This window comes from Saccostrea echinata, unplaced genomic scaffold (assembly GCF_033153115.1).
Source record: "Saccostrea echinata isolate AGI-Se365-2 ecotype Australia unplaced genomic scaffold, CSIRO_AGI_Sech_v1 ptg000030l, whole genome shotgun sequence".
Lineage (NCBI taxonomy): Eukaryota > Metazoa > Mollusca > Bivalvia > Ostreida > Ostreidae > Saccostrea > Saccostrea echinata.
Window position 1 is genome coordinate 18,735,405 of NW_026889779.1, and position 25,981 is coordinate 18,761,385.

The 25,981-nt window shown below is 34.2% G+C and overlaps 3 protein-coding genes across 3 annotated transcripts in view; 1 reads left to right on the forward strand and 2 right to left on the reverse strand.

The window, feature by feature from the left end:
• Positions 1–17,279, reverse strand: part of LOC133197471 (peptidyl-prolyl cis-trans isomerase NIMA-interacting 4-like) — a 32,144-nt gene extending 14,865 nt beyond the window's left edge. The window contains exon 1 of the mRNA XM_061333530.1: positions 17,106–17,279. Coding sequence (XP_061189514.1) covers positions 17,106–17,210 — 105 coding nt within the window. The 5' untranslated portion in view covers positions 17,211–17,279. The remainder of the gene's footprint in view (positions 1–17,105) is intronic.
• Positions 17,280–17,381: 102 nt separating this feature from the next.
• On the forward strand, positions 17,382–23,119 carry LOC133197470 (GPALPP motifs-containing protein 1-like). The gene is made up of 6 exons (XM_061333529.1): positions 17,382–17,525; positions 17,801–18,381; positions 18,531–18,701; positions 20,226–20,318; positions 20,765–20,824; positions 22,656–23,119. The coding sequence occupies exons 1-6, from the start codon at positions 17,486–17,488 to the stop codon at positions 22,812–22,814; spliced, it is 1,104 nt and encodes a 367-aa protein (XP_061189513.1). The 5' UTR covers positions 17,382–17,485; the 3' UTR covers positions 22,815–23,119.
• A 1,188-nt stretch (positions 23,120–24,307) lies between these two features.
• Positions 24,308–25,780, reverse strand: LOC133196490 (5-hydroxytryptamine receptor 1A-like). Its single transcript, XM_061332375.1, has one exon. It carries the CDS (start codon positions 25,778–25,780, stop codon positions 24,308–24,310), a length of 1,473 nt encoding a protein of 490 aa, XP_061188359.1.
• Between the last annotated feature and the right edge of the window lie 201 nt (positions 25,781–25,981).

The following is a 25,981-nucleotide window of genomic DNA, read 5'->3' on the forward strand; positions in this document are numbered from 1 at the left end:
TCAATACATTTATTCCGTTATAAATTTACCCCGGAGAGAATAAAATTTATGCATTGTTACATTCCAGCAATTATTAGGACAATCACACACCCTCCTTTCATTTTTAAATTTATTTACAACGGAATAAAGTACATCTTTTGAATTCTAACCATTTTTCATCAACAGTTTTATTCGGTGTATAAAATTTTTGTCAGAAAAAATAATTTATACAATAATTACAGAATAAATGGTACATTACGACAATTATTAGCACAATCAAGACCCCCTCCCTACTTTTCATATTTCCCCCCAAATTTATTTATAACGGAATAAAGTAATTCTTCCCATTTTCAATCAATACATTTATTCCATTATAAATTTACTTTGAAGAGAAAAAAATATATACAATTATTGAAACATTTTATGATATATATACCAACCACTTAGTCACAACTCAGTTGCCATTCAAAATAAGGTAATTTCTAAAAAAAAAAAAAAAAAAAAAAAAAAATCAAATAGGCCTATAACGGAATAAATACAATTGGAATGTAAAGAAAAATATTAATATTATATCATATTATGAATGATTTTTAACGCCAATAACGTCAAAAATTATTAGCATCGCGCTGCTAATAACAGGATAATGCCATTTATTTAAATTTAGATTTGTTTGTTTGTTCAGGAAAGGAAATGTCTATCGGCACGACGGTCGTGCCGATTATTTTCGTTATCCGCACGACGGTCGTGCTAATTACAGTTCTTATCCGCACGACACAAGAGAAATAACTCTTATATTATGTATATCAACGATCTTGGCGGAATATGTACAACAAACGTATACTTTTCACTTAAAAATATTAATCCAAAGGAGAAGGGATGTACTTGATACATAATGTAGAATATGTAGCATAATTATTTTTTTATCTTTATTATTTTTTTATATTTACTTTTCTTATTCAGTAGATTAGTATGTTTTTATTATTTTACTTTTATTCTTAGACTAGATTGTATATCAATGTCTTGACCCAGACTGCGAACAGGTCATGGGGAGCTGTTAATTAGGTTAGGAGGAGGTTTTATACAATGGTAGTGATTTATAGTGTTTAGATTTTATAGCTTGACCTTAGTTTAATTTAGGGGAGACATTAGGAGGAGTAAGAGGAGTCATAAAAAACTATATAAGCAGGCTCATTTTATAATGAGAGGGGAGTAATTTGAAAGAGTAGTTTAATAATGGGAATTTAACTTGAGTTACATTGGAATAATTATTTTAAGTGCCTTTCATTCAATTCTTTTGGATTTATACTTTGTGACATTGATTTGGATTATATTTTACTTTCATTTGGATTTAATAAACATTTTACCGTTATTTTGTGTTTTATTACAAAGAGGAATTATGATTGAGAGCTACCAAAATATGACTGTGAAATGGATTTGGAAACTCGGAAACGCTACAAATAAATTATAATGGGTGGATACAGGATTTGTGATTAGGGGGGGGGGGGGGCGTGGATAACTTTGTTCAGGCAAGGGGTCTGGGGGCCCCCTTAAGGCCCCCAGTGGGTCCAGGGCAAAGCCCTGGTGGGGGCCCAGGGAGGCGAAGCCCCCGGAAGCTCCTGGGTTTTCGTGTATTTTAAGAGTAAAACCAGGCACAATAATAGGGGTATTGGTTAGTTTATATGTACCAAAGTTTGGCATTATTAATACTAGTCATATCGTACTTTGAATAGAGGGGGCCCAGGGGGCAAATCCCCCGGAAGCTCCTGGGTTTTCGTGTATTTTAAGAGTAAAACCAGGCACAAAAATAGCGGTATTGGTTTGTTATATACCAAAGTATGGCATTATTGATATTAGTCATATCATACTTTGAAAATTTTAGGGGGGCGTGCGCCCCCCACGCCCCCCCTTAAATCCGCCAGTGATTATAACATTTCGTTAGGCCAAATTTCTTTAATGTTGAATTTCTACATCGTGTCACAGTATAATAAAAATTAATCGATTAATTATTCGTCCTCTATATTATATCTCTTGGGTATTTTTAACGTTATTATGATTGGAGCAATTAAAACGATAGATCTATATTTTCTCTCAATAATTTCTTTCTTTTTTTATGGTGTTTATATTTTCTCTCCATATTTTTTAATGATCTTAATACTATCTCTCTCTCTCTCTCTCTTCCTTCTGAAATACTGTTGCTGACTTTTTTCCCGCAGCGCTATAAACGCCATCACAAAATTTCCTCAGAAATTTGTCACAGCGTACATAAAGATCCTTTAAGACATATAAAGGCAATCCAAAAAAAAATCTGCTTAATTTTCTACCCGTGGATTGAACAGAATATTTGATTCTGCAGAATATTATGACCATGTGGGAAAAAAGTACCTTTACATTACTTTACATCAAAATTATTTCAGGCCTAATTGTGATCAAAATATTCTGTCATATTTTTCTATTTATTTTACTATAAATTTTGTTTTCAAATAATTAAAGAATTTTTTTTTATCATATTCATAAAGGATTTTTTTATAGCAAATATTCATTATTATATACTTCGATAATGAACATGTATAAAGTTTCATCCAAACATTTTCTTGAAAGAATGTTGATCAAACTTTTTTGTAGAGTTTCAAATACACGTGAACATTTAACTTCATTCAAAAATTCTTTAAAATATGATATGATATAATTAATTTCCATTAATGAAAAGGAAATACTCACTGCACTGTATTTAATTTCAGAGTAGTAAGTAAATATTGAAGAAGAAAAAAACATGGGATGGTTTCACATAGATCGAATCTATTTTATTACAATACCGAGACCATAATCTTGATTCCGATATGATAATTCAGGTGCATGTATCAAAGAACAAAGACTACCGATTATTTTGCTTTAATATATTCCTTAATTATTTTAACATAAAAATTAATTTAAAGAATTCCACAGCCTCGACTCACCTGAAATTTGGCACAGAGTTAAAACTATTCAAGTCTAAAAAAAAAATTCTGAATGTCAGGAAAAATGTGGTCTAGTCTACAAGCCTTGTTATGATACCTCAAGTAACCTCTACACTGCGTATTTCAATTTCCCTTTGAGAGGCAGTAAGCAAAGGCCTTTTTACACACTACCTAGTTACGCACTTGAAAGCAAAATATCCATTATTATAAATTTTATGTATTTTTTCAGACCTTCTCCTTTCCATACATGCCCTAAAATCAACCCATTCCACCTATTATACATCTCCATGAAATTTAAAGAAGAAACCTGTTTTTAAACTGGCACTACTTGCGTGGTCTATGAAAAAGTATCCTTTCACCACAGGCACTAGACATTACATATTTTTCTTTAAAAAATATAACCCATACCTAATAATTTACTAGGTATGGGTTATATATATATATTTTTATAAGAAAAATTTGGATTTTTGGGGGTAAAATCCGTGTTCATGAGATATTTACACTTACCTGCCTCCTTAACTATTTGCAATTTCCCTCTAGTTCCCCATACAATGCGTCGATAAATTTTTAGAGTCACTACGGTATTACCTCCAGTTATCCCCCTTAACTATAACTCTTCAGTTTCTCTCGACGAATTAAAAGGTTCTTACCTTTCAACTTCCTCGAGAGGGGAGGTGGGCGGGTGAGGCAGGTAAGTGTAAATATCTCATGAACACGGATTTTACCCCCAAAAATCCAAGTTCATTTCAATATTTCCACTTACCTGCCTCCTTAACTATTTGCAAAGGAATTTGCAGCCCAAACTGGAGGAGGTGGGAGAGGAAAGAGTAAATGGTAAAAGTACATAAAAAAAAAAAAAATACATAATTACCTAATTTTGCTTCCCTCTCCTTGATGAGTCCAAGATTGCTGCCTTGGCAAAAATGGACTGATGATCTGGAACATCCTTCAGATAAAATGACGTAAATGTAGATTCAGATGTCCAGTGCGCTGCACGTAAAATCTCCTCTGAAGATACACCACAAAACAATGCCCAGGAAGTTGACAATCGCCTAGTGTCATGTGCTCTAACTAGATTTAACGTTGATGATTCTGCATTATCATATGCGAAACGAACCATGCTAACTATCCATCTCGCAATGGAATCTTTTGATGCTTCTTTGTGATTATTCTGTTGGTAGGTCACAAACAATCTATTTGACTTCCGAATCATTTTAGTTCTATTGATATAAATCTTCAAAGCACGACAAGGACACAGTTTCAAATCTTCTGAATCTGTGGCATATGAATCAAATGCAGGAATATAAATAGGGTCCCAAGGTCTATTTATTGTTTGTGTCTTTGCCAGGAATTCCATATTAGGTAACATTTTTATCCCTTTCCTCTCTATTCTAAAGTGACCATCATCTAAAGTGAGGCTATGAATCTCGCTCACTCTAGACGCTGAGGCAATGGCTACCAGAAAAACAGTCTTAAGAGTCAAGAACTTTAAATCCGCTGACTCTAGAGGTTCAAATGGTTGTTTTGTGAGAGTTAACAAAACCAGCGGTAAGTTCCAGTTTGGTGTTAACTGACGTACAGAAGGGTGTTTATTAAATAAGCCTTTCAACAATGATGAAAGTTCTGAACTTGTTCCAATACTGCTTCCATTCTGATGAACTATTGCTATTGCTGATTTATAACCAGCTATAGTCCGTGGTTTACACTTTCTCACCTTGAAAAGGTAAATAAAAAATTCTGCTAACTCTGGTACAGATGTTGTAATGGGATTGACACCATGTTCTTTACACCAACTGTTATATATTTTGAGTTTTGCATCATAAACTGTTTGTGTAGATGTCTTTCTGGCATTTGCCATAATTTCTGCAATTTCTTCAGAAAATCCTCTTGACTTGTGTTGCAATTTGACAGTTTCCATGCTACAAGATTGAGAGTTTCTAGGTTTTGATGAAAATTCTGATTGTGATTTTGAGACAGAAGATCTGGCCACAGTGGTAACTTGACTGGTACATCGATCAAAAGATCTATTAACTGAGGGTACCAAGACTGCCTGGGCCACATTGGAGCAATGAGTAGTACAACACTTGCCTCTTCCCGTATCTTCTGTAAGACTTTGGGCACAAGAATTGGTGGTGGAAATGCATAAGCATACATCCCTTTCCAGCTGGTTGCTAGTGCATCTACTAGAAGAGCATTGATGTCTGGAAATGGGGAGCAATAGACTGGCAGCTTCTTGTTTTGCGCAGTTGCAAACAAATCTATACATGGGGTTCCCATCTGTTGAAACAACAATTTTACAACAGTGTTGTTGAGCGACCATTCCGTCATTCGTACTATTTTTCCCCGGGAAAGTGCATCTGCAAGAAAATTCTTTTTCCCTGGAATGTGAACAGCTCGTATTGTAATTTTGTACTGAATGCACCACTGGAACAACTCCCAAGTTAGATAACACAGTTCTGGTGAATGTGTCCCCCCTTGCTTGTTGATATAACTTATCACTGTTGTGTTGTCTGACCGTATAAGGATCACTTTCCCTTTTATTAAAAATAAGGCTTCTTGAAGAGCTAATTGTACAGCCTTTAATTCTAGCCAATTTATGTGTTTCTGTTGATATTGCTGGGACCAGACCCCTGATGTCTCCCAGTAGTCTAGATGTGCTCCCCAACCCTGTTCTGACGCATCTGTTATCAAAGTCAGTTGACTTGGCGGATCTTGCAAAGGCATTCCTTTGAAAAAATTTTCCCGATTCATCCACCACTGAAGGTGCTGAATTAAGATTGGACGAATCACTATCCCATGAGTAAGAGGGTGAATCTTTGGTCTCCACATTGCTAACAGGTATAACTGTATAGGACGCATGTGTAACCTTCCCATCGGAACAAGATAAATGCATGAAGCCATCAGTCCTAACAATTTGAGAATTACTACCGCTTGAGTGTGCTGACTTATTGATAAAGTCTGCACCATGTCCAGAATACTCTGAAACCTGGATTCTGTGGGTGTTGCGATGCCCTCTACCAGATTGAAATGTGCTCCTAGATACTCTATATGTTGGGATGGCACTAGAGACGACTTTTTCCAATTTACTAATAATCCCAGTTCCTGAACTAGATGTAAGACATAGTCTCTCTGGTGAAGAAGAGTTGTCTTGTCTGAATTGATCATCAACCAATCGTCTAGGTACATAAATATTTGCATTACCATTTTTCTTAAATGTGCTGCAAGAACTGCCATTACTTTTGTGAAGACCCTTGGAGCTGAACGAAGTCCAAAGGGCATTGCTCGAAACTGGTAACTCTGGTCTAGAAATTTGAATCGTAGAAATTTCTGGAAATCTGTGTGAATTGGAATGTGAAAATAGGCATCGGTCAAATCCAGTGAGATTGCAAAGTCCCCTTTTTTCATTGCTTTCATTATAGAACATAGCGTCTCCATTTTGAAATGTCGAGGCACTATTAACTGATTTAGAGGTTTCAGATTTAGAATTGTCCGAAGCCCTCCTTGTTTCTTTGGCACCACAAAAATGGTGCTGTAAAACCCTTCGTTTTCTTGAGTGACAGGTACAGGTTCTATAACATCTTTTTCTAACAACACGCTTATTTCTGTTGAAATAACTGATTCGTGAATACCATATCTTGGTACACACGTTTCCTTGATCTTTACATGGGGTTGAATCATAAACTCCAATTTTAACCCTTCCCTTAGGGTTTCTAATACCCATGATCCTGAGTGATTGAAGTCCACTTCCTGTGGAATGCTAACAAACGTGCCCCTACCTGGGGAAGCATATTTACAGACTGTTTGTTTACAAGATTCACTTCCTTGGAGTTGGAAATCCTTTCTGGCCCCCAAAGGTTCTCCTGGAAAAAGAATTCTTCCTGTTTCCCTGTCCTGCTCGAAAATTGTCCTTGCCCTGATCCGAACTCAAGGTAATACTTGTCTCATTTGATTTAGCCACTTTAGCAGAAAGAGCAGAGGTCTCAGTTACATCTGCTTTCCTCTTCCTACTGAACTCGGTGGAGTTCCTACTATCTCTACTCTTGAAGTTCTTATTATACCCCTTTGATGTGTTGTAAACATTTTGGGTTTCTCTTGCATCTCGTAGATTCTCTGCAGACATATGAAGAGATTCAAAATATTGTCCATTAAACAACTGGTTGCCAAAAATAGGGAGTTTCAGCAATTTTTTCTCTGTTGCCTTGCTAATAAAGTCTACATTTTTAAGAAAAACTTTTCTTCTACTCAAGACTGAATTTGCCATTACTCTTGCTGTCAAATCGGCCATACTTCTGAAACAGTTGATGAGAGCTTTACGTCCTTCCACTCGATCATCCTCACATTCAGCCTCATCTAAAAATGCTGCTATCATAGTACCATAAGAAATGGCCCTGAATAAGGCTCTTGCTGAATTGTCAATTCGCCGAAAGTCATTGTCTAACTCCTTATGAAAAGGAGAGAGATTAACTTTTGATTTTCCAAAACTACCTTTCCGGCCTACTACTAACCCCTCCTCAATATTGTCATCTAATTTTGGAGGATTACAAAAGGCGTCAAAGTCATCTTTTTTCACCATAAATGCTTTATCATCTCTGCCACGTACTGACCTATTTTTCAAATGCCCCGAGGTAGCTTCTTTTTCAACTGTTTTAATCATATCAATGAGTGTTCCTTCAATAGGCATTTTGAGGAGAGACTTTTTCTTGTCATTCTTATCTCCTTTCAATCGAGAAGAAATAAATGATTTTCTCTCATTTTCCAATGGATCCTCAGCTTCAATATCAATATTGAGAACCTTTGCCATCTTAGAAACAAAACAGTTCCACTGCAGAGGATCTGAAGAATCTGGTGCACCAAAAGGCACCTCTACTGGCGCATCTGAATTGGTATACAACCCTGCGATAGATGCATTTGAACCTATATCCTCAAAATCATTGTCTTGTGCATTAACAGACAAAACATCAGCAACACTGGACTCAAAGGACGACATTTGTTCATCATAAGACTTAAACTTGTCAAAATGAGGTCTGCCTATGGCTGCCGTTTTGGAATTGTTGCTCTCATTTCCTCTGGTCAACCTTACCTCGCCTACTGATACATTCTGTTGATCATAAAAATTTTCATCAACATCCTTATGCTTAAGTAGCAATTCAACCTGCTGTCTTACTTGGTCTTGAATAATTGCTGATAAATCAACAACCTCTGATCCACATTTAATACGGTCGCCATTGTTGTTCGACTCGTGGACTGCCGCCTCCACAGACGGACTTGCGTCCTGCCCTGCCATACCGTCTCCACAGACGGATTGAGGCACCTTACTGTTCATTTTAATAGTCTTTTGTACGCTTTTCTCAATCATTTTAGTTACTTTATCCCGCCGTTCCTTTGACCATGTTTTACATGTGTCACATGGAAAGGCCTCGTTGCAGAGACGATGTTTGTAACAAAAAACGTGATCGTCTAATATGTTCATCTTACCCGAACATTTAGAACAGTCCTTAAACTCATTCTCCATTTTTAGAACGCGATACACACTTCCAAAAACGCCAATATAAACTTTTATTTGCACTGTATGAGGAAAACCGCATGTCCAATATGGCGTCGAGAGAAAACTGAAGAGTTATAGTTAAGGGGGATAACTGGAGGTAATACCGTAGTGACTCTAAAAATTTATCGACGCATTGTATGGGGAACTAGAGGGAAATTGCAAATAGTTAAGGAGGCAGGTAAGTGAAAATATTGAAATGAACATGTAATGTCAAGTGTTTGTGCAACGATCATTGACACACTATGCAAATTATCATTCCAATGATCTTCCATTTATTGCAATAACGTGAGTCACCAGTCCACAAATGGTGCAGATAAGGGGGTTTTTTTTCAAAAATTTAAAATTTGAGCTTCGTATTTTGAAACAAAAATCCTTTTTTTTTTTAAATCTAATGCAAACAACAGGTTAATTTACATTACATATGAAAACTCTAGGCTTTGAATGAGCTAGGAATTTCTGAGAAGTAAGCATGGTAAAGGGTAGGTTCACTTTTTGTGGTCGTCTACAATATGTAAAACTCGCTTTGAAATTCTAAAGCAAAATAATACAAAATAAAGACAAAATAAATACAAAAGCAAAACGCCATGTAAAAAATATACATTTAAAAAAGTATAAAATATAATATATAATTCAGAATTAAAAACATATAATTAATATATAAATTTCTCTCAAAGTTTGTCGTGCGAATAACCTCCGTAATTAGCACGACCGTCTTGTGGATAATTTCAGTAATCGGCACGACCGTCGTGCGGATAACATCGGTAATTAGCACGACCGTCGTGCGGATAGCCTCGGCCTTCAGGTATCACACCGGTAATTGACCAATCAAAATGAACTTAGTCAATTGTAGTTCCATACATAATAAAGAAATATTTTTTTTATTGTGAGAAATTTTTTAATTTCCCTTATTCTATTTTTACATTTTTGGTATCTGTGCTTAGGATATTTTATGTACTTTGTAAAATATTAAAGGTTTTTGACAGGAACTATTTCTTTCGGGGCATAGGAGGCCACTTCCTGGGGTGCACACAGGATGTTTATAAACACATTGAATACACGTGGTTTTGAGGGTATTCCTGTTTGCGGATGGAAAAAATCAGAAAATGCCGTGTAGGTACCCTATTTTTTGGTGTCAGCTGATGTGACTGGTAACGTTTAACACTTCTTGCTAAATATTTTTTCATGAATTCGAATACCTGATTTTTAATGATTTTTTATTCTATATAGAATTACATAGTGAAAACAATTACCGGTGTGATACCTTGAAGGTGATTGTGTAAAATCATCTACACCCATATGAAAGGCAGTTTTAAGTTTATAAAGGCATATTTCAACAAAATATGTCATTTTATGAACTTTCTGTGTGAAAGCACATATTTTTAAATTTAGAAGCAGGGTTGACATTAATTTATACAGATTTCTATGTAAAATACTAATAATATGTCATGTTTTACCCTCAAAACTCCAAATTATGACTTTCAAAGTAGGATTATGCAATTCTGACATGTAGAAAGAAGTTAGAAAATGTTGGTTTTTTATTTTAGATGACTTTAAACTCTGTGCACCACCTGACTGCAGTCAATTATAGTGTCTACAGACTTTGTCGTAAAAGCACTTTAGGCTGATTTTTTCAAGAAAAGACTATTTCTGGGTTTGCGAATGAGTTTTCAACAAAAGCGACAACTGCGATAAAATGTGAAGAAGTAAAACATGTTTTTAAAAAGTGTTAAATTTTACAGAGACTGGGTTTACTTTCATTTTATTCACCTTAAGTGATTCATTTATTACTGGAGTGGAGGAATAGAAATAATGAAATGAGTTAAATTTGTCTTATGAAAGTAATGTACAAATAAAATTTATTAAGAATTTTTCAAAAATAAGAAGCTTATGACCAAAATTGCATAAATACTGTCAGGGCATGAGAGTGAATACTTATTCTGAGTCCCAACCATGCATCACACATATAGTACAGAATGTCACTTAGCACCGTGGTATGCCTGATATGGTTCTCTAGACTTTTTCCATGCTTTCGCAGCTGACATTCAAGATTTTTCAGTTTGCCGGAGAATGTTTTTTGTCATTTTACCACTTTTATGTAGGTGTTGACCCTCTCTTTTAAATTAAGTCTCAGTCAGGATGTTTATTTTAGCATGATTTGTTAAGCACATTAATGTACTGAAATATTAATAAATTACAAATTAAAGTGATGAAGAAATTTGACATATTTACACAATCAAAATATCAGATTAACCATAATTCAGCTAATAAAGTGCCCTGTTCTTCTTTTGTCACTTCCTATAAATTTTATCAGCAGTTTTTGTACACCCACCCACCTCCAAGAATCATGGAGGATGGCCTGATATTAGTTTCTTTGTTGCATTTATTCACATTTAAAAGTGTTAAGACCCATAAAAATGTTTAAGATTTATATTTATAATTTTAAATGTTGAATTTTTATGTAAATTTGGTGAAACAAAAAGCTGTAATCTTGAATTAATCATCAAACACCTTTGAAATTCCTGAGTAATTCAATGAAAAGAGGATAATTATGCATGTTCAATTGGAATTTCATGGCTAATTTGTGTCTGCAGAGAAAGCCAGTTACATAAATCACAACAATAAATTACATCTGAATTGTTTTCTCCATTTTCTTATCATCAAAGCAAGTTTAATGGAGTGTCAGAGCTGTTCAGAACCTCCCCAGATGCTGATATCATTTGGACTGCCCTGTGTTACAACACAGCTTTTAGATAAACTTCTGCATAGCAGGTTGTAGACAAGTACCTAGGCTTTAATTGGAACATAAATTGACCAGATGCAGATTTTATTATCAGCCTAATATTTAACAATTTCTGTAAATTCTGTCATTCTTAGGAGGGTAAAATGCAATTTTGTTATGTAATAATTGCATAATGGTCTCAGACTTGTGAATTATTTTTTGTTTGTTGTGAAGAACAGTGCATATACTCTCCACGGATACAAAATTGGTTGCCAGGCTTAGTCTATTAAGGATGAAATTCTGCTTCAAAATATGCACAAAAAACTTCTGTCAGAGTGCTCAGTGTGTATTCTTGACTGCTCTGGAGTAAGGGAGATAAATGCATCATATCTCCAGCAATAATGGGAATTAGATCCCCAGGCTTCAGGATGTTAGTGACAGTTATTTAAGAAATCTCAGGTGCAAAAATGAAAAAAATCTGACAACTTCAAAGGTCCTTCAAGGTATCACACCGGTAATTGACCAATCAAAATGAACTTAGTCAATTGTAGTTCCATACATAATAAAGAAATATTTTTTTTATTGTGAGAAATTTTTTAATTTCCCTTATTCTATTTTTACATTTTTGGTATCTGTGCTTAGGATATTTTATGTACTTTGTAAAATATTAAAGGTTTTTGACAGGAACTATTTCTTTCGGGGCATAGGAGGCCACTTCCTGGGGTGCACACAGGATGTTTATAAACACATTGAATACACGTGGTTTTGAGGGTATTCCTGTTTGCGGATGGAAAAAATCAGAAAATGCCGTGTAGGTACCCTATTTTTTGGTGTCAGCTGATGTGACTGGTAACGTTTAACACTTCTTGCTAAATATTTTTTCATGAATTCGAATACCTGATTTTTAATGATTTTTTATTCTATATAGAATTACATAGTGAAAACAATTACCGGTGTGATACCTTCAGGAAATGGCACATCGGAAACGGCCTGCCTAATTGAAGACCTACAGGTAAATGAAGACCTACGGAAGACCTACACAAATGTGGATTATATACATGAAATTTGATATGATATTCTTATTCAGCATGTCTTAAATATAAAATATATCTAAAAATATTTCATAAAAATAGGTTTTAAATAGCGGTTTTTGAGCTCGGTATGAGGAACTATTTTTTCTCCCAAACGAACTAGCGCAAGAAAGATAACTCGCGTCGATTCGTAAACAAAAGACCACAGCGAGTGTTGTATGATTAAATTGAAATGAGTTGACACGGGAAATATAACCAAAAATTCAACATTTTTAAATATTTGTAAACGTAAAATTATGCATTAATAGTATTATATTTATTTAATTATCCAGGAGATTTAATCAATAATTGTTCTTCTATATGCATCAATAAAATTATGTTAAGCATTATTCAATTTATAAGATTAAAATATTGAAATTCTTTATGTCTATAAAGATGTAAATTTAAAATTCTTTTATCATATTTTCATGAACTGGATTATCACTTTGAAGGAATCTTGGATTAAATATCACAATACCAATATACACAGATCAATTGGAGGATGTCCATGTTTTGATTGCAATTAACAGAAGACCCCACTCAGCCTGTCTGTGTTTATTTAGAGTCAACATTGGTTTCTTAATTATAACATGAAACTACTATTAAGAAACATAATCACACACATGTATACTGTAAATATATTTAAATTTTATCTCAGATAATTCCTAAAGATTTTATGATTATATTTTAAAATCAACAATGCAAATTTATTTTACTATCATAAAACACTGAGTTTCATTTAACATTAACAATACCAACATTGTTGAACAGTATAAAATTATACCAATTCTTTTATTATTTATTTCATATCAAACAAGCAATAAATACAAAAAATCTTAATGATATTAAAACACAATTCAATTGAAAGATTCAAATTTATACATCATGTATGTTAAATGCATAATTAACAGTGATTAATGAGTTCACAACTATGGCTAAGAGTTCTTTTTTATTGAAATAATTTTTTTTTCTGTACTTAATCTATTATTATTTTCTATAATTAATGCTCAACTTCTTCATTTTTCAATTCATATTTTTCCAAATTCTTTTTATTTTTTTTTATTTTCTTTTCTTCAGAATCAAAATAAGAAATACTCTATTGAACAGCTGTTTGTGTAGATTGACACTTTAACACGAGTTATCTTTCTTGCGCTAGTTCGTTTGGGAGAAAAAATAGTTCCTCATACCGAGCTCAAAAACCGCTATTTAAAACCTATTTTTATGAAATATTTTTAGATATATTTTATATTTAAGACATGCTGAATAAGAATATCATATCAGATTTCATGTATATAACCCCAATTTTTGTAGGTCTTCCGTAGGTCTTCATTTACCTGTAGGTCTTCAATTAGGTATTCCCCATAGGAAATGGCACATAGAACATAAGTTGACACATGATCTAAGGACAGAACACTTTAACTGCAAAAAATACCACAGAATCAATACTCTTTAGTGTGCAGTGTAGAGAATGTTCTTAAGCTTGTGAGTGCCTAAGCTTCAAACATGTCAATGCATTTTGTGGGCGTCTGGAATTAACGGCCGATGATATATACACGACCGTCGTGCGCATAGTAAAGAAAGTCTATTTACACGACCGTCGTGCGAATAGCTATTGCAGATTGCTGAGATATGTACACGACCGTCGTGCACATATGTAAGAAAAAATCTATTTACACGACGGTCGTGCAAATAGCAATCGCACATTGCCAGTGATATGCACACGACGGTAATAGTCATTAGTATTACATATGTATACATGACCATCGTGTGCTCGAAGATACAACGTTGTTTGCACGATCACTTAGAGTTATAATTTGACCCAGTATGAATTTTCATGTCAATTTTTTGACATTTAAAAACTCTTATTAGATAAATGTTTGCATTTATGAACGGACATTTTACTTTAATATGTCTTTTTACACACATTAAATTAGGAATTAGTAAAAAATTAAAACTAATCAATAATTTAACTGATCCGATCCTGATCAGATTTTGTTTGTTTGTTGTTTAACGTCCCTCTCGAGAATTTTTCACTCGTACGGAGACGCCACCACTTGCCGGTGGAGAGCTGCAAATTTTGACCTATGCTCGGCACTGAGGGCCATTGAGCATTGAGGGATCTTTTTCATGCCAGCACCTACTGCGACACAGGACCTCGGTTTATAGTGGGATTCGAACCCGCGACGTAAGGATCAGCTCCTTACTCCGCAACTCTAGAGCAGACGCTGAGCTGATAGACTAAAGTGTAGATGAGCCTGTCTCTGGCTTTATGTGACAAACATAAATCTTTTAATCGTTTAACATTTAATCTTTTTTCATTGACAGTTTTTTTTTTAAATCAAAATAATTATTACATGTATGTTGATATTTATTTACCTCAACTTTTTTTCAGAAAAAAAAATTATAAAACATATGAGGGATTGACATCTGTCTAAGATTTACAATCCAACATCAAATGAAAAAAGCTGTCTTAGGCACACTCCCCTATCTGAATTGTAAAATACATAAGTTTAGAAACAGGACTGGGACATAAATATCATATTGCACTAGTTTTAGTCTGAATGGACTGGAACACATGATCGTGTCCCCTTTATGGTACTCTCTCATTTCTTTAAAGTCTTTCTATTTCTAATTTTTTTCCAACTTGAAGGCTACTTCATTTTAATAGTACGTACTGTATTTCTATTTGAAACTGAATTAAATATTATGACCCACAGCTATTTCTTTTCACACCCCTCTCTTTTTACGGTGCAGCTTCTTCTGTGGATAATTGATTATTTTACATACCTGTATAAAATATATGGATGCACAAGGATAGGTATATTATGAGGTATTCAAGTGTGCCCAGAAGAATGCAAGAATGCAACCGAATCGTAATATATAATTTCTATCAGTTTCATAAAAATGTAGATGAAGCAATTTATTAGCCATAAAAAAACAAATCTTTAAAAAAAAAATAATGAAGATTAGAAACCTAAAAAAAATTGGAAAGGGGGATGATCACTCAACACCGGCTCTTAAAGATCACCAGGGTTAGACACTAACTTTCACACTTGGCTAGCGAAGATAGGAGGGAGGAGGAGTTAAAAGTAACATTATCCTCCTATATAGCCTTTTTTGCCCTCAACCCACACAGTGTACTCACACATATGTTGTATTCTGGATCTGCCAATGCATATTTCGGCCCAATATTGATGACCAAATTAATTACAGAAAAATAAAAAAATTGAACGTGGGCAGGGAAGCAAAGAGCCATAGCTGTCTTACCGACAACAGGGCCAATTCAAGTATTTATAAAGAAATGACCCTATTTATTAATAAGCTTTTCTTTTTCAATTCAAGATCAACCAATGTAATATCAATTGTGTACAAGTGTTACATTTTCATAGTTGCAAGTACATGTATGTCATATAACAATCATTTTACATGTTCATTACTCTAATTTTGGGTCAAAAGATTTCAAAAATCAATAAAAATAAAACAAGTAACTATGCAAAATTTAATGAAATAGTTTAGAACTATCTTACCGAGATACTTTCAAAGTGTAACGTGTATATTATGACTTTCTGAAATTATGTTTATTTTAAAACATAGTAAAGAAAACGTAGAAAAAATACACAAAGAAAAAAATTAAATAAAAGAGCACAACTGGAAAAATCTTGAGCTCGCACTCGGATTCACCACATTTACATATTTCAGCAATCATATCACTGCGCCACGAAGTCATTGAAATTGAATAGATGAATTTAAGAAAGATTGCCAAATCTTAAAATAATATGAGATGAAGAATTGAATATATATAAATTTCCACCATTTTCAACATGAATTAAGACCACCTTTAACCAAAATAAAGTGCCATAATACACAAAATTATTCAAGTGTTGTTTTCCTGATTAAGAGTGCATGGTCTTTGTCAACAGTTTGTCATTGTTTAGGTAGATACCTCAATATTTACTATATACTCCATACAAACTTGATGATTTTTAAAATTATTATATAGGGGAACTATTAACTTATAAATATCATTATTGTTAATTTGAGATTACATGTATAAACTAAGGTTGTATGACAAAATTTTGGTTAAAGGTGTATTTAAGAAATCACTCCTAGAGTAGGCAAAAACGCCTATCAATGCCAATGCACTATGGCTTTTTTTGAGATTTGGTTTGAGGTGGATGGGGTAAAACCACAAGCCTACCAAAATAGTTATTTATAGTAGATATTCTGTTATGGTTATAGTGACATGTGAATATATACAAATACGAGGGTTTACAACGACCGGTGCCCATTGGACCTATATGTCACTTTAGCATATATAACATATTTTCATTTTCAACAGAGCTAGGGCATATGAAATAAATTAGATTTTTACAAGTATTTTTGTCTTACTGAAAAGAATAAATTTAAAGATTTTGACAGGTTGTCTTTGATTATTTTTCATTAGTGTTTAAAATATCAACTAGATCTACATATCTATTTAAATAAACATTATGAAAGAAAGCTTTTCTGATGTTTTCTTACGAAAATGCTTTTAGGCTTAAACCAGTGCGTGCCGAACTTAACTGGGGACGAAACAACGAATGAAATAAAAACATAATGGTCGTGCGAATAGGTCAGCTGATTAATAAATACAATACACGACGGTCGTGCAAATAGTCACTGAAAAATTATATACATGACGGTCGTGCAAATAGTCACTGAAAAATTATATACACGACGGTCGTGCAAATAGTCACTGAAAAATTATATACACGACGGTCGTGCGAATAGCCGATGAAAAAGTAAGTACACGACGGTCGTGCATATAGACACTGCCGGAATTAACAAAAAAATTTCACCTTTACGGAGTTGCCACCCTTGGCCTGTTTCTTTGTGGAATCGTCATCACCACCGCCACCTTTGGCGCCTTTTCCACCACCTCCCCCACCCTTATTTTTGGGCATTTCTAACGTCTAGTGTGACTGTTTACAAACGTTGCATTCACATGTGCAATGCAATCCGTGTTAAACCTAGCTTTTTGTTCATTGTTTGCTTTTTCACTATTTCAAACATCTGTATGATTCAGAAGAATTCTAAACTTTACTTAATTTTGATTGGATGAAATTGGTGCATTTGGTCCAATGAACTTGTGTTTGTCGGACGAGTTTCGGAATGTAACACAAGATGGACGATTCCATAAAACAGATTATCAAATAAGTTGATTAGAGTCCTAAAAATAATGTCTGATGATGAATGCTTCGGTCCAGCACTTCCACCGGGTAACTTTTTTCTTTTGTGCGAATTTCTGCGTGTTTACTTTCAATGCAACCACCGTGCATCAATCATCGGATGTTTTATTCTTTAATATATTTTTCCAGCTGTAGTGTTTTCTAGAATTGTGACTATGAAATGTGTTTTGTTTACGCAGGGAATGCAAATAAATAGTTTAAAAAGAGCTTAAAAGAAAAATAATTTTGAAATAATAAATATGATTTCCAAACATTTAAATAGAAATTGGCTTTCATTACAGTGTAAAGTTTGGATTAATTTTCAGGATTCACTAATTCAAGAAAAGAAGAAACTAAACAGAAATCTAACAGTGAGAGCAGACATGGGATAGGACCGCAGCTTCCCCCAAACTTCGGAGGACAGCCCGCAGGTTCATCATCAGATGAAGAAGCCCCCTGCATTGGTCCGTTATTGCCATCACATCTCAAATCATCTCACACCCAATCACAAAGTTCTAATGCAAAAAAGGACACACACTCAATATCTCAATCAAAGTCACCTGAAAGTTTGTCAACTATTGGTCCATCACTTCCTCCACATTTATCTGCTAAATTCAAGTGTTCTGATGACAATGATTCTAGAACTGATTCCATTGGTCCATGTTTACCTAGTGATCAAAGTTCATTCAGTGCGACAAAAGATGATAATGTGATTGGTCCCTCCCTACCCCCTCATTTACAAAGGAACACCCAGTCCTCTTCATCAAGAGAAGGGGAAGAAGATGATGATGACAGTGATCTCATTGGACCCCTTCCTACTGAAATGACTGCAGGAAATTCTCAGACCAGTTTCTCTGCAGAGTTTGAAAGGAGGGCTCAGAAAATGAGAGATCACTTGGATGGAAAAGTAAATTGTCTTTCATGTTTTATTCTTTATAAATATGCCATTTAATTTAAAGCAATTTTCAATTGGATTAGACTTACTTTAGGTTGTAAACATATAATAAAACTGCATTACAAATTCATAGATTTGATAATTTAAAACCATTTATGTAGAATGAGCCAGAGAGCCAGCCCAAACGAGAGTCGTGGATGACCGAGCTACCAGACTGTCTTGGCCAGAATATTGGATTGACCGCTCGAACGTTTCGTGCAAACGCTGGGCCAGACATGAGTGACCGGTCAATGTGGACAGACAGCCCAGCAGACAGAGCTAGAAAAGAGAAGGTCTGGTGACATAAGTTTATTAGTCCAGTTCATGATGAAAAACTGTAATATACACTGTCAAGATGTTACAATTTTAATATATTACATGTATGGAAAATGTCTGTATTATGAAAAACCATAATCTAGATAATGTAGTACAAATATTAGATTAAGCCTTACAAATGATTAACCTTTATTAAGAAAACAATGCGATTCCAAACTTCAGACTTCTGGTTTAATTATTTTCAAGGTGCAGGCTAAGAAATAGTACAAAAATTTTGCTTATTTTTAGTGCACACTTTGGATGTCAGTATCTCACAGACAGAAGTTTTTGTGGGATTGGTAATAACATTCCTGTGTAGTTTAAAGATGACCCAGTGACCTGCTGCTGCATCCTCACAACGTCAGGGGTCCTGAGTCAACACGTTAGACCAACGGACCCCTGATATTGTGAGGGTGAGTGACGTGATACTGGTCTTGTTTCCCTGTCCTTCAACCATCATGGTTCTTTCATAGTTTAGCTAATACACTAATGATTATTCAGCTGATAATCTTGTATAATGCTACATCTAAAGCATATATAAGACACATGATACCCCTTAGGTATCTAGTCAACTTCTTATTTATACAGTACTGTAAGTGATAATACTGTCCCTGCTGTGTAGTTAGATGCAGAATTCATTTTACAAAAGGGGAAATAACTCTTATTTACACTTTATTATGGAATATTGTAATATTACATTTTTTCACAATGGAATGGACTGTTAATGTCAGATTTACTTTCATAGTAAATTTACCCTGATATTGTGAGGGTGAGTGACGTGATACTGGTCTTGTTTCCCTGTCCTTCAACCATCATGGTTCTTTCATAGTTTAGCTAATACACTAATGATTATTCAGCTGATAATCTTTTATAATGCTACATCTAAAGCATATATAAGACACATGATACCCCTTAGGTATCTAGTCAACTTCTTATTTATACAGTACTGTAAGTGATAATACTGTCCCTGCTGTGTAGTTAGATGCAGAATTCATTTTACAAAAGGGGAAATAACTCTTATTTACACTTTATTATGGAATATTGTAATATTACATTTTTTCACAATGGAATGGACTGTTAATGTCAGATTTACTTTCATAGTAAATTTTAACAACAAAGAGAAGATGGTGCATATCATGTTGGTTTAACTGTTAAATTGATCTTAGTTCAACTTGAATTTAACCTTACTTCAGGCAAAGGTGTTTTATTTTGTCAGTCTGAAGGTTATGTTTTTAATTCATTGATTTTAAGTGGTCGAACTTATAGATGACATATCAGTTGGTAATTCATCATTATAGGTTCTTTTTACCATCTAAAACAATTTGTTTTAAAAAAAAATTCAGTAAGAGCCTGAACCCATTGAAAAAGAGGATTTTCTAGCATACGAAAATAAATTGTAGCAGAAATGTAATGAAGAAGTAGGTTCAAAGTTAAATAGGATAATCATTATCACTTTTGCTTTCTGAAAGAAAAACATTGTAATATCTATAAATTTATTTCAGGAGGGGAATAAAGGAAACAGAAAACGATCTCACAATGAGGCAGCTTCCAGCAGCAGAGATCAACAGATCAAGTCAGAGGTGGACAAATTTAATGTAAGTAGTCTCAGATAATTAGATTTCACTTATTGTAATACAAGTACAGTAAAACACGCTTATAATGAAGTGGTAGGGATGAACAATTTTGCTTTGTTATAAATGTAATTTGTTATATCCAATAAGTTCACAAAATATTTTAAAGACACAGGGAATGAAAGTCACTTTGCTATAAGCATCAATTCATTCTAAGTATGTTCACTATGAACGTGTTTTACTGTACAATGTCTGACAAATAACAGATTTCTCATTAAGTAATACAGTAAGGTGTCACAGGATACCATTTAAACTATTAGACTCAGGAGACTATTCTGTATTTTCTAGTAAATAAGAAACTTGGAGCTTTGTAGCAATTAACTGATGTAATCTTGTTTAGGTCAGTCATTCTGAAGAGATTGCTTTATGATTAAGTGTATGATTAACTAAGATTTATTTTTTGATTCCAGAAAAATCGTGGCACTGAATCATTGCTTGACATGCACCAGAAGAAAATGAAAAAGAAAATGGTAAGAGAATTTGTAACAGGTTAATTTGTAGTGTAAAGCAGGAGTCCAGTGTTGTGTGTTTAAACCTTGCTCCACAAAGACACAAATGTATAAGACAGGGATGGGCACGATTACTGAAAAATGTAATCGATTAATAATCGATTACTTAGAGGAATTTTGTGTAATCGATTATTAATCGATTACACTCATTTTTGTCCTGTAATCGATTGTAATGGATTATTTTGGAAGATGTAATCGATTAATAATCGATTACTTCAAAGTTTTTATCTCTTCAAATATCAAAGTAATATTTAATGGTAAATCACTAAATTTTGATGTTATCCACTGAAGTTTGAATGTGTTCCTGCAGTTTCAGTGCAGATTCTTTTAAGGTTTTATTCTGGCTAACATTCTCACTAAATGCCCAAATGAGGGATTCTCTACCATGGAAAGTGGAGACATGATTCCTACAATAAAATATGCCTAGATATTAATTATTCCTTTCAACCTTGGATCTGAACCTCCATATTTATTGACTTGTTGCAAAAATTATTTGATATTTTATTGTGAATTACTTCATTAGAAGTATTTAGGCTGCCCGTATGTTGACAGTACACATTAAACATTCCTGTACGTGTCTTTTTCAAAAAATTAGTAAATTATAACTCTTAGTAATAAACATGTAAATTAAATGTGTCTTTAAGTAATTAAATTAATAGCACAATTTCATTCTATTTTGAAATAAGTGTTTTGAGAGCTATTAATTGTTTTAATAATATTGTTTGTCTTCAATGGAATGAAAGTTAAACACTAGGTAGTTCACAGTTTACACCTCATTATCTGCCAATCAGGGATGTCTCAGTCAATTAATTAGCGAATTAAGATAAGCAAACACAGTGACACACTCCCTCTCTTACAGTCACTTACAACCTCTCACTGATATAAAAACAACCTTACAATTTTGAATGAAATCATGAGAATGATTTTGCAAATTTTAAAGTTACTAAAACACAAGTTTGAAATTGTTTAAACATTTTCAGATATGAATAAGTATTTCCATATTCTTTTTTTTTTCGAGTACAATGTAGTTTATTTACCAAATAATTTATATTTAATACAGCACTTAAATCTGTTTTTGCTGTTTATAATTTTCTATTACAAGACAAAGTTTTTCAACATCTTAAATATGAAAAAGGACATGAAGCAAGAGGACAGTGGGTCAAATGTAAAATGCACACGAAAAATCTGTATATTCTATTAATAAATGGTTGAAATACACTTCTGAATTATTAAGTACTAGACCAGTAGGTCTATAATGCAAATTTTATTGAGAACATTATTAAACGTATGATAATAAAAGTAAGGAAATCTAAACATTACACTAGGTGGTTTATATTTGATATTTATGTGTGACTGACTCGAAATAATTCTCCATTATAACATCCATTTGTGTATAAAGTAATCGAAAGTAATCGAAAAAGTAATTATAATTATATTGAAAATTTTAGCTGTAATCGATTAAATTACGATTACAAGTAATCGAAAATCTCTTCCATTACAGATTACTGTCGATTACTTGATAAAAAGTCATCATTACAATCGATTACGATTACTCGATTACGATTACCCCATCCCTGGTATAAGAACATTGTATGTTGAAAGGAAGAAAAATGAATCTATTTTGTGGAATTTATGATGACTTAATGTCTAGAATTAAAACTTATAGCTGAAGGATTTGATCTTTCTTTTAAAAAAAAGTTTAGAATTATAAACAAAGTCCATATGAAGCATATAAAAATGTTGGATTTAATTCAGTGAAAATTTATAAAATTTTTTCTTTTTCATTGAACAGAAAGAGGAGGAAAACAAACCTAAAGAACGACGACCTTTTGATCGTGACCTTGACCTTCAAGCGAACAGATTTGATGAAGCACAAAGGAAGTCTATTATCAAGAAATCACAGAACCTCAACAGTAGATTTAGCCATGGGAAGGGCAGTCAATATTTATGAAGATTTAACAATGGGAGTGGTAGTCAGTATTTATGGAGATTGTTTTGAAGTGTATAGTGGTCAGACAATATCTCCTCTTGGATTAGATACTTGAGGTCAATAGTTGTGAAAGCTTTATTTTTACTGCATTCAATACTTCATTTTTGCAAAAGAAATAATATATCATGTAAAAATTTTAGTAGCCTGCTCGTTGTGCCTAATGGTTCATGGAATAACAAAAAAAGGATGCAAATGAATTTCATTGAAAACACAAAGACTTTATCCTGTAAAAAATATTTTATCATTAAATTTATGTGAATATGTAAGCATTTTGTGACTTGTTCAGATTTAAGTTGAGCTAATAACTTAAAATATACATGGTTTTGTACTTAATCTGAAACAGAACAATTCCATGAGCACATAATGTAGAAGTTTAAGGAAGCAGGTATAGACACACAAGGCTCTTTAATTGACGTAAACATTGAAACAGAAATCAAGAGATTTTAGAAAAGTGAGATGCTTTTTTGTAATTTTCTTATATAGGTGATTTTCTGTCAAGCATATTTGATATTTGTGCATCAGATGTATAAATTTATCTGATAGGCTAGCATGTACTCTGTTTTCTGAACAAAATGGAGGATATTGGCATTTATTCCAGCATTTCTGTATACATTCTCTAAGATTAATTATTGTTTAAAAGCATGTATAATCACACATATGCACTGAGTCAAAAAAAAAGTAAGACCAAAACAAGAGGCCCATTGGACACAATGCTCACCTGAGTCAATATGCCCTACTGTTCTTCAGCAGCAGATTTCTTCCCCTATATATTCATATGTAAAGCTTTGATCACTTGCCACCCTACCCTGGTCATGATTTGAACAATCCTGAATCTACACTTGACTACCTGGAGATGCCTCCATATCAATATGACTAATCATAGCTTTGTTGTTCTTGAGAAGAAGATTTGTAAATATATTAAAGTTTTTTCCTATATATTCCTATGTAAAAGTTTGATCCGCCCACTGTCTCCCCACCTTTAACTTTAAAAGTTGAAACTTAACTGAAACCTTCATTACATAGTGTAGATTCAAATTTATTCAAATTATGACACCAGGGGGAAGCCCTGGAGTCATACCCGGTAATTTGAATAAATTTGAATCTACACTATGTAATGAAGGTTTCAGTTAAGTTTCAACTTTTCTTGTTCTTGGGAAGAAGATTTTTAAAAGATGACGCCAAAAATTCTTAATTATCTCCCCTCAAAAAGGGCGTACCCCTCCATATGAACAAACTTGAATCCCACCCAAGAATGTGGCAAGTTTGGTCAAAATAGGCCCAGGCATTCTTGAGAAAAAGTCGAAAATGTGAAAAGTTTACAGACGGACAGACAGACGGACGCCAGACAAAATGTGATCAGAAAAGCTCACTTGAGCTCTAAGCTCATATGAGCTAAAAAGTCCTTAACTTTAGGTTCTTTTTGATTTAAAATACAAAGCTAAAGAAAAACCCAGCTACAGATACGTGGGGGAGGGAATCCTGAATTTGCAGCATAAAATTTTCTTGAAAGCGGCTCTGAATTCTTTGTTGAAGAATGTATAAATAACCGGATTACAGGCTGAATTAAAGTAACCGAGAAAAAGCACCAGGCTCTGTACAAACTCCGGGAAGACACCTTCTGGACATAAAGGCACTAACAGTGCTACAATGAAGAACGGAAGCCAACAGATCAAAAAGCACCCCACCACGATACCCAGAGTACGGACAGCTCGACGCTCCTGAGGCAGAGAAATCGTGTCTCGACGCTTCAAATGGCGACGTTTTAGGACATTTTTTACTTGATTTTCGCCTGAATTTCCTGTTGTCAGTGATGTTTTTGGAAAGTTTAGGTCGTCTCCATTCTTTATGGTCTGTCCTCCCCGACATTGACTTATAAGCTTCCCTGTTTCCTTGTCCACAACTTCAGTAATAATTTCGTCCTCTGCAATGCTGGGCATGCGTTCTGGATAATCTTTTGTTGTCGTGGTGTCACTTGAAATGGAGGCTTCACCAGACGTGGTAGTGTATCCGGAATCAGTGCTAGAAAGAAAAGAAATCTGACGCACTAGAATGGGACGTCTTGGTTTTATCTTTGGCTGATCAAGAGTTTGATTATTATCAGTCACAGGTACTTCCTGTTTCATTTCAGTTGATGTCTCATTCGGTTGACCTTGATTTTCGTTTTCTGTATTACCAATAGGCTTGTTCTTGCCTTCCCCTTCCTCTCCTTTATTACAATATAAACCACATGTTTTATAGGAGTAGCACTTCCGTCTCTTTTGAAACCTGTTCATAGATTTAATGATCAAACTATTTCCTGGACCCCTCACCCACTGTTTACCTCTTAACCACGTGACCTGAAATATTTTGCAGTAGAAACACAACATTACGATTAATGGTAAATAGAACGCTCCAATAGTAGAATACAGTGTGTATCCCACATTTTGAGAAATGGCACATGACTCTGGGGACTTTGGATCCGGTGTTTTCCATCCGAGAAGGGGTGGTAAAGCAATGACTATAGAATACACCCAGGCAATAGTGACCAAAAACAGGACCCTCCGAACTGTTCTGAACTGTGCGTAATGGAGAGGTTGCGCTATAGCATTATATCTGTCGTAGCTGATCATGCACAGATTCAAGATGCTAGCAGTGCAACAAATGATGTCCATAGAAACCCAGAATTCACAGAAAACGGGCCCGAAGTTCCAGGTCCCCTGGAGTTGATAAATCAGCGCAAAGGGGGTCACACAAATGCCGACAAGGACGTCACTGAGAGCGAGGCTGACAATGAAGATATTACCTACCCTGTGTAGACGTCTGTCCGTGAGGATTGATAGTATCACCAGACTGTTCCCGAAGACAGTGGCGATAATGATGATGACGGCGAAAATGGCGATGAAAATACTTATTGTTCTGCTCACAAAATCAGGACCGATATTATTCATCTTAGGAAGAATGTCCCGAAATGGTGTTGAAATATCGAGGATAAAGTTAGATTGCACCCTGATCGGAGAGTTTTACAATATTAACCCGCAATTTTCTGATTTAAATGTTGTCCATTTGCAAATGTTTGCGAATTGTCTTCTAAAATATTCTCATATTTCCCTTTAAATATACATCCTCGACAATTCAAGTCGAGCATGTCT

What these genes read in the sequence shown, in the direction of transcription:
- LOC133197470 (XM_061333529.1), top strand. Translation starts at nt 17,486, where the DNA reads ATGTCTGATGATGAATGCTTCGGTCCAGCACTTCCACCGG. An exon ending in CGGTCCAGCACTTCCACCGG is followed by an intron (nt 17,526 to 17,800) that starts GTAACTTTTTTC and finishes ATTAATTTTCAG; the next exon opens with GATTCACTAATTCAAGAAAA. An exon ending in ACAGAGCTAGAAAAGAGAAG is followed by an intron (nt 18,702 to 20,225) that starts GTCTGGTGACAT and finishes AATTTATTTCAG; the next exon opens with GAGGGGAATAAAGGAAACAG.
- LOC133196490 (XM_061332375.1), bottom strand. Translation starts at nt 25,780, where the DNA reads ATGAATAATATCGGTCCTGATTTTGTGAGCAGAACAATAAGTATTTTC.